We start from the raw sequence: 12634 nt of genomic DNA, 5'->3' as shown, positions 1-12634 counted from the left end.
TTATTGGAAGTTTAACAACTGTTGTAAGCAAATTTGTTACTAGTTGCAAAACTGCTTTCAAAGGCATTAATAAGTATTGCCAGACAGCTAATTACCACCTGTTTAAAATAGAAAGGTACCCATTTTTCTCTCCTGTTCCTGCAGGTTGGTTTTCGCAGGCAGAGGGCTCCACTTGCACAGAGCCCAGTGCAGGCATAAATCCTCAATTGGGAAGTGCAGAGCTAAGAATAGGTGTGTAGTCAGCTTCCTTATTCTAGTCTGCTTAACCTTTGTGTTCAGGAGAGATGAGGAAGGAGTGCAGATGACAGCCCAACAGGTGTTTGAGGAGTTTATTTGTCAGCGTCTCATGCAAGGCTATCAAATTATTGTGCAATCCAAACCACAGAAACCAGCCACAACTGTGCCACCCCCGCTCAGCAGCAGTCCCCTTTACAGTCGAGGTGAGTGACTTTGTATTGACAATTCAGTCTTTTGTCTTTCTCTCCTTCTGCCAGTCCCAGTAACCTCTATGAATTGGGCATAGTTGCTGATTGAAGCCTTCTGTTCTTTTTTTCTTTCTTTTTTTTTTTTTTTTTTGGTGGTTTTGTTGTTGTTACATGAAAATCTTTGCTGGGGGAGAGCCTGATCTGGGGCAGCACAAACAACTCAGCTGCACCATGAAGGGACAGGTGCAGGACTTTTGAACTGTAATAAGAAACTGGCCTCATTCATGATGGTGAACCCAAATGAAACATGGCTTGAGTGCCGTTTGGTTGAATACATCTTAAACACAATTCATATGGTGACTGCAGAAGACAGACACAAAGCTACCAACTAGAAGCAGTTTCCCAACTCTAAAATAGCTGTGAAGGTTCCATGTAGACAGGTAAAGCTTCATTGTCCTGAAACCATGAGTCAGCTAAACCTCGTTGAACCCCAGAGGACTGGAGTGGGTTAAGAGGGTATCATATTCCTTTGAGAGAATCTGACTTACTCTTTGACTTCTGCCTTTTTTTCTGGATATTCTCTAGACAAGTCAGCATGATACAGTGTTCATAGAGCAGGGAATATACATGAATAGGATATGGTTGTTATTCACTGGTTTGGGAACAGGCAGCAAGGCTCCTTTGGTAAAGTGCCGAGCTTAAGTGGTTAGTTCCAGGAATGAAGCACAGAGAGGAAGCGAAGGTGGAGCCCAGCTTTACCATCATACCCACCAGTTTCTCAGCACTTCATATTGTCTGTTCTCTGGTTGTCCTGACTAGAGAAGGTCTATATTTGTCATGTATGAATTGTGAATGTCCCCCTTCTTCAGTTGTGATACTAGGAAATCTTAACTGTAAGAACAAAAGGCTCATTGTGCATATGTTCCTTAAAAAGGTGGCCTGAAAGATGGCTTTTTGTTTGTCTTGAGTTCAGAAGCCCAATTCTAGAGTCTCTTTCTATAGGTACAGTTTGTTGACAAAGGTCTGGCTATTGCAGTAAGCTGAAAGGGGGTGTGTTTTGCTTTTTACAATTAGGTCTTGTATCAAGAAATCGACCTGAGGAAGAAGATCAGTACTGGCTGAGTATGGGCCGTACTTTCCACAAAGTAACACTAAAAGACAAAATAATTACTGTGACTCGATACCTGCCAAAGTGAGTATCTCTCTGAGCTGTTTGCTATCAATGTTCAGATGAACATGCTTTTCCAGCTGTCTGTACTTGCTTGAAAGAACTTGCTTGTAGAACCTTCTTTCTCTTTAGGAGTCGAAAGAGAAGCACTGCTATTGATGATGCTGAGATTAATGTTTGCGTCTTCTCTTTTAGGTATCCATACGAATCTGCTCAGATAAACTACACTTACAGCTTGTGCCCGTCACACTCTGACTCTGAATTTGTCTCTTGCTGGGTAGAATTTTCCCATGAGAGACTAGAAGAGTACAAGTGGAATTACTTGGATCAGTATATCTGCTCTGCTGGTTCTGAGGATTTCAGGTGAGATCTCCTTTTCCATCCAGACTGTTCTGTGTCCTAATTGCCTCTTTTCCTTTTTGACCTAAAATTTCTTCAACAAGTTCAACCCACAAATGCTCAATACTCCAGGGAGAGTAACTGGCCTGCTTTCACTTGTATGGTGCTAGCAGCTGTTGCCTTGTAGGAATCTTACTCTGTTGCTGTTGCATTATCTGATCTTTGATACAAAGTCTTGATCGCAAAATTCAGCATAAACTATTTTTTTTCCTCTGCTACAAATGCAAAGAAATATGATGGCATTTTGTACCACACAGATGCTTTTCTTGGCTTCTTACTCATTTCTGGATCTGACTCAAAACTTCCATTTAGTTCGAATCTGTTGAAGGCTTGCTTGAGTCCTAGGCTTAGCTTGACTGTAGTCCTACTCCTAAGCTATGCAGAGCAGGGTTTCTTATTAGCAATGTGGAATATCTCCACTAGTATCAATATGCTTTTTGATATCTTCTCTCAACAAAACCTTTGTTTCTTTTCATGTCTTAATCAAAAAGGTACTAATGTGTACCTTTAAAATTCCTGCTTCTTTGCTTATTTTTAGAGAAAAAGCTGTTTTAGCCTATCTTTTACAGAAAAGAAAATATATTTCTATGGTACAATTACTTTGAAGATAGCCTTGTTTTGTCTTTTGCCTGTCAATGTTTTAATACTTCACAGTCATACTCATATTGCTGACCATTTGTTTGCATATCTGCTCTTTCTCATTCAGGGACAGCAGAATGAGATTGTCACTACTCACTGAAATTTACAGCAGATAGATATGTATTTTACTTACTGTAAAATCCTTCATAGGAAACTGTGCTGAACTCTGTCCTGTCTTCCATGTTCCTTCAGCCTTATTGAGTCACTGAAATTTTGGAGGACCCGCTTTCTGCTTCTGCCTGCCTGCATCAGTGCCACAAAGCGCATTATGGAAGGAGAAGTGCACTGCGATGTGTACGGTGACAAGCCCCGTTCTGATGAGGAGGAGTGGCAGCTCCTAGATGGATTCATTCGCTTTGTGGAGGGTTTGAACCGCATTCGTCGACGCCATCGATCTGATCGAATGATTCGAGTGAGTCAGCTTTTAGTTGGGTGAGAAGCTGAGTTTGAGTTTTATCCGAACCATCTAATGAAGCATTAGCAGAGAGACCCTGAGACAATCCCAAGCAAGTTGGAGGGTATATGTGTATATGTGTGGGTAATCCACGCATAAAGCATAGTGCTGACTCATGTACTATTTCAGATTTCAAATAGTATGGCCTTGCTAACACCTTGCTATTCTTGAACTAATTACATTTACCTGGAATGTGTATCCCATGCTGCTGTGGCTGGAACCAGAATCAGAACAGTTAGCTCACTCAATGAGAAGCCAAGCTCTTCTGCATAGCAAAGCCATGCCTTAGTCTGTTGGTGCTCTATTTTTTCCTCAGCTGATGTTCTCTTACCATAAGGCTGATGCCACTTCTTCGCAAATGTGCATTGCTTTGTGCTGTAGGTGTGGTTAGCCTGGACATGTTATTGCACCTTATGATGCAGATAATTGATAAAAAGGGATCTGTGAGGTAGTTAAGCTGGTAACTTCTAGCTGGGTTGGCTGTGTGCTGCAGACGTAGGAAATGGATTGTGAAAAGAGAACCATATGGGTGAATTCCTGGTGAACAGTAGTTTCAAGAGGGTGATGAGAAACTGGTCAGTGTGTATCAAATTCTCTTCCAATTCACACGCTGAATGGCGTAATCTATTTCAGAGCAAATCCACCTTTTCCAAAATAACATCCATTTTATTTTGAGAATAGCATCCACACAAGACACTAGGCTGTTCCATTTCTTGTATACCTGTGGTTTAACTCCCTTTTTAAAGTGTACCTATTAAAGATCTGCTGACGTGAGGTGTTGTGTTCTTGCTTACTAGTTAAGCCTAGCTTGACTGAAGTCTGTGCTTTCATTTTTTCTTTGTTAGAAAGGGTCTGCCATGAAAGGCTTGCAGATTGCTGGTCCAATTCCCACCCACTCTCTGGAGCAGTCTGGGCCTCCCATTGGGAAGAAAGGAACCTCAGCACTCTCAGCTCTGCTGCAGATGGAAGCCAGTCAGAAGTGAGTCTCTACAACTAGGCTGTGTGAAGACCACTAGAACATCCTTCCTGTGTATTCCACCTGGGCTGGCTAAAGCAGATTTAGGGAACTTTGCCTCAAAAAGGGATGTGGGATCCTGCTTCTTTAGTATCCTTGTGGCAGGCAGGGCTGGGGAAATACTGTTTTTTTCCGGTGACTTCCTTGTGTTATGTTTCCATTAATAGAATGAATATCAAAGACTAGAAAGGAACATGGAGACTAGAGAAGTGAATGTCCAGTAATTTAGAAGGAGCATCTTTTAAAGTAGCATTTCAGTCCATTACACATCAGATTTGTCATCTATTTGTGATTTGCCAGTACGGTTTTATCCACATAAGAAGAGCTTAGCTGGGACATAAGTGTACACAAATACATGACACCAGTTGAGTGGTCTCAGTGTAAACACTGGGTAACAAATAGAGCCTAAAGAAAATAGCTTGTTTACACTGATAACATCTGTTAAAATACCTGTGAAACTTCTGAGGTTCTTTCTCAGTATTGATCTAGAATGGTTCAAAGAAACTCAGAGTACTAATACCAGATATGCTGTAAACACAATTTAAAACATTGTTGCTGTTAAATACATAAGAGACTTTAATATTTTTTTAATGATAAGGTAGTATTACACATGCATAATAAAACTGAGTAAGTTCAAGTGTCCATGTTGTTTATGTGGGGTAAAAAGCACTTACAGAACTTTGGATTGACTCTGTGCTTCAGACTGTGGGAAAGCAAATGCCTGAAAATGCAGTAGTACCTCTCTTCAACAGTTGCCTTCAGGTGGAAGTTGACACAGAGTATGTTTGAACAAACTCTGCATTCCTTCCTTTTGTTTTAGGACACTGGGGGAGCAGCAAGCAGCAATGCTTTCTGGGAAGAGCTCTGGGCAGCCTTCGGAGAGTGGGAGCATTGCTATCACACCTACCTATATGGACAGCCCTCGTAAGGTAAAGACTTTCTGGTCTGTCTTTAGCTACCATTTTTACATAAGAATTTCTCAAATAATAGAAGGTTATTTCTCTAAGCACATGGCTACGTCATACTACATCTTACTCTCTAATCCAGCAAGGACTGGTCCTGGACCGGGGATGCTCTTAAGGCTTTGTGCGTAAGGGCGTAAGAAGAGGTTGGGGCACAGCCATCCGTCAATTCTTTAATACTATGACAATGAGATAGAATCCCTGGGATGCTATCTCATTGTGTTTTGCTAATTTAAGTGGTATTTGTTAATTAGTCCATTTCTTTTTCCGGTAGCACATTTCATTTCAGTCAGGGTTTGATTTTTAGATTTAGTAGTACAGCGCTGTCTGCATCTGTATGAACGCTGTCTTTAAGAGCAAAATCAAGCTCTAGACCGTGACTGTGTGAGGCTTCAGTGGAATTTTAACAGCAGGAACTCCAGTCACTTGCATCTGCTTCGAGGAGAGGATGTGTTCCTGAGTAGTGATTTAGATGTCATGCCTTCACTGGCTGGACTCCAGGCTGGAGAAAACTGTCTTCCTGGAGCTCTCTTCAGACACTTAAAGAAAAGACTGTGCTATCTCTCAGCCTTCCTGTCAACTGTCCTGTGAGTGCCAGGAGGGCAGAAACTCCACCTCCAAGTCCAACCAGAAGTACTTGAATATTTTTCTGTATTCTGGCATGAAGGTCTTTCAGCAAAAGTAACAAGGAACTGAACGAAGATACTATCCTCAAGTGTGACCTGTCTTTGGGTTCAACAGTTGAAGTATTGCAAAGAAAAAGTTCTCAGATTCCCCACTATCAATTTAACCATCGCTTTCAGTGGTTTTTTCTTAGCATCTAGTGTTTTGACATCCACCCTTTTCTGCCACCACCAGGGAGGGACAAGTGTTGTGTTACTCTGGAGACCTGGATATTGCTAGTTGAAGTGATAGAGTAACTGTAGTCATCTTAGTAATAGACACCTATTTGTAGAATGAGAGTGTTTCCAAAACACAGATGAGATTCTGGAGCAGGTCATGCTAGGCTTGGAAAAAATAGGTGCAGAAATTGACTTGAGACATGTTTGCAAACTTCCAGATCATAATTCAGGCTTTGCATTCTCCTCTTCTACCATTTTGGAAAATTAACTTCATCAAACTTCCCTCTTTAAATACGGAAATTGTAAATATGTCTTTCTACCAGTAAAACCGGTGAAAATTCGACGTAGGACACAGAACAGAAGCATGTTGTGTCTGGTGGTTCTGTGCGGCAGAGGGAAAAAGGCAAAATGGGCTTCCGTAGCAATAGCACACTGGTGTGTTGGAAACAAAGTAGCAGACTTTGTGCAACCAGCAACTGCAAATAAGTAAATGAGATCTTGTGTAATTTTAAAAGTAACTATATTCAAAAGCCTTTCTGGAGGGCTAACCGGGGAATCTGGAAGAGTGTGTTATCAGTTGAAAGCCTTTCACATTACAGTAGTAAACACTGCTATAAATATTTACACGTAGGGACTGGGAGAGAAGCTATTGGGATCTCCAAATTGATGGTTCACGGTTGTTGGAAAGGTGCCAGTGGACAGGCAGCCTTATCAGGCAGCTTTGTGCTCACTTGGAAACATCAGCAAGTGTGTGCCTTGTTCCCAGGACAACACAACTCCTTTAGGGCTCACCAGCATGGCTATGTCTATTGACTGTCCAGAGCCTTGCAGCCAAAGTACTGACAAATTGTCACAGCTGTGTGCTCTGTCAGCAGTCAAGGGAGCAAGTGCTTTTCTAGGATGCTGTTCAGTGCTGGAGTTATTCCAAAACAAACCTGAGCCACTGGCTCCACCTTTACTCTGTTTCAGAGTAGGACTGACAAGTCACTTCAGCCAGTTACTGGGCAGTACAGTATGATTTTAACAGACTGAGTTAGCTTAATGCGTAATCTGTTTGGGAAGTTTTTACCCTTATGGATACAGGGTGCTTGGCTCTGTTTCTGCACTGCGTAAACTGCCAGCCATATAACCCTGGTGTTGATTCTTTCCAGAAAATGTTTTGTATGTACATACCAGGGTAAGCATCATCTTAATTGCAGGCTAGACAAACTGTTTTGCCTAGGGAACAGAATAAAGAATTGCAAATAGGGAATGAAAATCTAGTTGAGTTCCACTGCATTGTCTTATGTGATAAGAGAATCTTGACACATCTTTGAATAGCAGCCGGGGATAAATTCATCCAGGGATTGCAAGTAGGCGGGGAACATAGCACAGGCAGTATCTGTTTAATTTTGCATCAAGTATTAAACACAATGTTGGAAAGATCTTTGCAATGAATTTTTCTTCCCTTTCCTTTGCACCGTACCAGACCTGCATTTGAGAGGAAGAGTGTGCTTCCTGAAAAGAGCTTCTTTGCCTCTCCTTCTTTATCGTTTGAATGACTGACAGATTAGAAAAAAAAGCTGTTCTCCTTTGGATATTTGTCATTACACACGCAGTTCTACAGGTTTCTGTATCACTATTCAGCTTTGCATTTGGGATGGAAACCCACATACTTTAGAGCTCAAGCCTTACTCCTGTGAAGTGTGGAGGGAAGGCTGTAGTTTCAATTGGCTTCTGATCAGTGTGGTTTTCAAAACTTTGAAAAAGCATCTGTGCTAAGGAAGAGCAATGTCTTGTTACAGAGGGAGAAAGTAAGGGTATGTGTGTGAATAACTCCTGATGCTCTGTGTTCTGCTGCATCAGACGTTCTGGGTCTGTTTGGGATTTGCATTCTCCTCATACTTTCTCTCTGTGGTCATTTCGTATTTGCACAACCTTGTATTTGCTTTTCTTCAACTCCTTGTTCCTGTTGCTGTTGCCATTAATGGGCCTACTTCCTCTGATGCCTTCAGGATGGGGCCTTCTTTATGGATTTTGTTCGCAGCCCACGTACAGCTTCAACCTTCTACTCACAGGTTAGTTTTGAATGGGGTCTTGTCATCTCTGGCTTTTGGACAGAGGTGATGGAGAGCATTTGTTGTCCTGAGCTTGCCACGTGGGGAACCTGTGTTAGTTTCCAGATCTGCTCGTTGAGAGGGAGATGTGCAACATTAGCAGGACAAAATGACTGGTGGTCGTGGATGCGACTATTTCCTTCCACCATTCAATGTTTGTGATGTGCTTTGGATGTTCATGTGCCCTGCCTTACTGTCCTTTGCAGTACTGTCTTGTCAACTACTGAAGCTTCTCTTTTTGTGTTTCAGTAAGTACTTGTTTTCCATCTTCCCTTGCTAAACAAAATGGCAACAGCTTACTCATCTCCTTCTTGGCTAAATTTCTTCTATGGTATTTGACTGACAGGTGGTGGCTCTGGGAGATCCAAGTCAAATTGTGTCCTTGGATTCTTAAACAACTGAGGGCTGAAAATATTGGTGTCATTTTGGTTTAAAAGAGTCATCGTGACAGAACTTGTTTGTACACTTAACACCGGTTAGGAGTTAGCAATAACATGGTGTCCATAGAAAATACTGCTGGTTGAAGTGAGCTTTGAGAAGGGAGAGTGGATTTAGCTGGCTGTGGGGACTGTAGGTTCCACATTGGAGCATCTGCCGTTTTTGGCTGCCCAAAACCAGGCATCTGCCGTTGCAGAGTGAGAGATCTTTGGGATGTGAGAAATGGCATAAATAAAGGACTCTGGTCTGGCTATCAGACCTAAGTCAAACTACCAGCTTTGTGATTTTTAGCTGTGCATGTGCTGTGGCTTCATCGTGGCAGATCAGCCCTCATATTTACACCAGCTTGAGTTACTGAGTTACTCTGCTGTTCGTGTTTCTCTCCCCCACCTATCTAGCTTTTATATAAGATGCCTTTCCTAAACCATACGTGTTAATGACAGATGGCAATTACAGCCTGTACTTTGCTGAATCTTTCAGCATTCATGTTCTTTTTGAAACGATTTTATGTTAATTTTGTGAACTATTCAGTCTACCGTTGGAGTAGTGCAAGTGTTCCTGCGGGAGGAAAGTGTTCTTGTTGTCTTGGCAACATAGGTGTGGGTGGGTGCCAACCAGCCTCCTGATACTACCCTAAGAAAGGAAGGAATATGAGCTGATTTCATGCATTATGAAACTTGAATTCCATGTGATACATTTGCATATTTTTGTCTGAGAGTTAGAGTTGAAATGATTTTTTTCTAACTGCTTACTACTTTTCCGTAGTGATTAAGTTTCCTGTTCTGTCCATTGTATGATTATAATCGCAGTTATTCACTCAAGTTGAAAATGTTAGGTTGGGACTGGTGTTGCTGGTTTGCCAGTAGTTCTCTCAACACAGTTGTTGCTGGGTTGGTGATCCTCATCTTACTGGGGTCTGAATTCTGTGTTTGTCGGTAGTTCTGTAGTGATGACAAAACTAAGACTGTATTTATCCTTTCTGCGTATGCTTGTGCTTGCCTTATAGTACTGCTTGTTGTTAACTAACTTGAGCTTGAGATGATGCAGGGAGGGGAGAAAATGAGAAATGGATTACATCGTAAATTTCATAAAGATGTTGCTGTGTTTACTCCTTACAGGTCTCTATAGATCAATCAGTTCCTGCAACCTCCGATGGCAACACATTGATAACCATGGGGCAGTTACCTGATAGGAGCAACACACAGACCTTGGGAAGTTCCCAGAATGTTGCAGACCAAGGATATATCACAGCTGGTGTTGCAGAGGGCAGGTAAGAAAAGCACAGTAGTGCTATACTGCAGTTCAGTTCAGTTACATTCCCCTTTCTGGTGTCAAGGAATGGGCACTTAAACAGGAACCTGAGAACAAGATGTGCTGTGTCTGTCAGCACTAGAAGGCACTTGTCACAAGACCTTACTGCAGCATTTCCACATGCAGAAAGATTGGTAGTAAAATAAGCCCTGCAACCCAGTTTTCCAGAATTAAATGAACACAAGGCTTGATTTCCCCACCCACAAAAAGAGCTTCATTCTTCAAGAAATGAAGAACAAAGAAATTCCATTTCTGAAATCTGTTAGCAGAAAACCAGGCTTTGAATTGACATCTGTCTTCTGTCTGTTTTAGCAAAGGGGTGGGCCCTGCAGGTCTAGTTAGATTGAGTAGGTTGATGAAATCCAAGAGGTTCTAACCTGGAGGCGAGACACCAGGGAGGAAGCAACATTGAAAATAAACTACATTAGCACCTGCTTCCTGCAGTTGTATATTACAGTAACAAAGAAAAAGCCAACCTCAAAATGTTTGCTCTCAATTGCTCCCGAGTACATCTGTATGTAATACAGTGTGCATTGGTTCAATATAGCAATGACCTGACGACCTCAGGGGGAAATACAGGTCTGATGCTTTTAGTTGTCCTTCTTGAGATGAAAAAGGAAATAAATGTGGCAAAGTCATTGTTGGGAAGAGGAGAGAGCATTTTTCTTAAATGTGCGTATTTGAACAAATCTGGCAGCTTCCTTGACTTTTGAACATGCTTCTGTTTACTTCCCAGCTCTCAGCAGTGTTCAGCAAGCACTCTGACTTCCTCCTCCACCTTGATAGAGATTCTTGAAGCCATGAAACACCCCACGTAAGTTTTTAATATAAATATGCTTAACATCTGTCTAGATGTTTTGTAAGAGGACATGAGGCATGGAGTCACTCAAAGGAGAGCCCCATGTCAGCTGTGGAAGAGTTTTAAGCTTCCTTTTGTTATTCAATTCCAATCTCTCCAACAAGGAATTTTATAGAAATTGAGGTACGAGTATTGCTGCAGAGACTCCAATTATTAGAATTCCAGAATCTTGTCAAAGCAAGAATTCTCAGTAAGACGCTAAAGTGCTGTCAATGTCAGCTCTTCATCTTGTTATCAGAAGCTAATGGTATGTCACTCTGGGGGCATGGTGTGTTTCTTGTCCGGTATCTTTAGCCCCCTTTTTTTCCCCCAGCAGTGATTTTTGTCTTTGTAACTTAGAAGAACTATCAATCAGTCTGTGTTAACGTGTGTGTGACTTGCTGTGATTCAGCACAGGGATCCAGCTGCTCTCTGAACAGAAGGGCCTCTCTCCATACTGTTTCATCAGTGCAGAAGTTGTACACTGGCTGGTGAATAATGTGGAAGGTGTGCAAACCCAAGCCATGGCAATTGACATAATGCAGGTAAGAGAACTATCAAGGGGTATATGGAGGGCCAGAGATACCTCACTCTGTGACGAAAGTAGAATTGTAGAGGAAATCATAGCAATAATTTTTGTTTCGTACTAAAATCCTCTTATTGATAGGTATTGAAAACAGTCTTCAACAGACTATGAGGTAATGATGACATTTTTTGGATTCCCTATCACAAAACAGCAATGTATTCTTCAGCAGTAATACATATTATTTTTTCCACCTCATGTATGATGACAGTTCTGTGTATAACCTCCAATTAGCTAGTAGTTACTAAGAACTCTCCATTGTGTTAGAATTATGAGGCACTACAGTGTGATTTGGTTTGGGTTTAGTTTTTGTTTTTCTTCTGATAATTAGTTAATGGAGTTGTAATAAAAACAGCATATGACCTCTCTTTTATGGATGCTGAAGTATACACACCTTATGCAAGATACACTGCTTGTGTTCATGAATTTTTTTTCTTCTCTGTCGAACTATGTCAGGGCAGAAGGTTGGAAATGTTTTGGAGTTCATTCCTCTGCTGAGATCCCATATCAATTAACAGAGAACCTAGAATGTTTCCAACCTCTTATCTTCCTATAAATCCATCTATAAAACCAGAACAGGGTAAGGGAGGAAGCCAGGTATCTGTGGAAAAGTCAAACACAATTTCCTAGGGAGATAAGGACTTGGTAACATTGCTGATATTCTCGTTAGGCACGTATCTGGGCAAAAAGATGTCAAGAAAAAGAAAATTGTTTCCTAATGTTCTCTAGCAACCTTTTTATGTAACTGGAAGAGTTACTTCTCCTTTTTTATCGTGTTTGCTCTGTTTTCTTTTTTTGTTCAGAAAATGCTAGAAGAGCAGCTTATTGTCCATGCATCTGGAGAAGCTTTACGAACCTTTATTTATGGCTTTTATTTTTACAAGATTGTTGTGGACAAAGAACCAGACCGAGGTCAGCATTGTATTATTACAAGACTTTCCTCATTATCCCTTCGCATAATCACTAGCTGTACTTGATTCTTATGGGTGCTGCAGCAGAAATGCATTTAGGGAGCAACCAAAAACACTGCTCTAAAGAGAGTCAAAAGAAATTCAGCCTATTTGAATAAAAAAAAAATTGCAGACAACATAACCTAATTCTTTTTCCTTCCTCTTTTTCAGAAAGAACTACATCTCTTTCTTGATCTTGAACACTTGTTTCTAACTGCAATCTGTCCTTCCCCTTGCTTTTTGTTCAGTGGGCATGCAGCAGCCTGCCATGTGGCACACAGCTGCCATGGATGACTTCTCCGCCTTCCAGAGGAAATGGTTTGAGGTGGCGTTTGTGGCAGAAGAGCTCCTGCACTCGGAAATCCCAGCATTTTTCCTGCCCTGGCTTCCCAGCCGCCCAGCCTCCTATGCAAGTAGGCACAGTTCCTTTAGCCGCAGTTTCGGAGGACGGAGCCAGGCAGCTGCACTATTAGGTAGATGCACAGCACAGGTGACAGCTGGGGAAGTTCAAGGG

General features: G+C 41.6%; 1 protein-coding gene across 18 annotated transcripts in view; it reads left to right on the top strand.

Moving 5' to 3' along the window:
* DEPDC5 (DEP domain containing 5, GATOR1 subcomplex subunit) overlaps positions 1 to 12634 on the top strand; it is a 48318-nt gene that overhangs the window by 26492 nt on the left and 9192 nt on the right. For 10 of the 18 annotated variants that reach the window (XR_008236497.1, XM_052795714.1, XM_052795711.1 and 7 more), the window contains 12 exons: positions 280 to 440; positions 1500 to 1617; positions 1789 to 1956; positions 2824 to 3043; positions 3931 to 4064; positions 4921 to 5029; positions 7899 to 7961; positions 9557 to 9708; positions 10486 to 10563; positions 11000 to 11132; positions 11974 to 12082; positions 12369 to 12593. Coding sequence is in view for 15 of the 18 variants with exons in the window: in XM_052795714.1 (XP_052651674.1) it covers positions 280 to 440; positions 1500 to 1617; positions 1789 to 1956; positions 2824 to 3043; positions 3931 to 4064; positions 4921 to 5029; positions 7899 to 7961; positions 9557 to 9708; positions 10486 to 10563; positions 11000 to 11132; positions 11974 to 12082; positions 12369 to 12593 (1670 nt within the window). In the remaining 3 variants the exon portion in view is untranslated. The remainder of the gene's footprint in view (positions 1 to 279; positions 441 to 1499; positions 1618 to 1788; positions 1957 to 2823; positions 3044 to 3930; positions 4065 to 4920; positions 5030 to 7898; positions 7962 to 9556; positions 9709 to 10485; positions 10564 to 10999; positions 11133 to 11973; positions 12083 to 12368; positions 12594 to 12634) is intronic. The other 8 variants (XM_052795724.1, XM_052795721.1, XM_052795723.1 and 5 more) reach the window with 4 other exon arrangements.

This window comes from Harpia harpyja, chromosome 9, assembly GCF_026419915.1.
Source record: "Harpia harpyja isolate bHarHar1 chromosome 9, bHarHar1 primary haplotype, whole genome shotgun sequence".
Classification (NCBI taxonomy): Eukaryota; Metazoa; Chordata; class Aves; order Accipitriformes; family Accipitridae; genus Harpia; species Harpia harpyja.
Note: the sequence above shows the minus strand (reverse complement) of the source record. Positions and strands in the feature narration are given on the sequence as shown.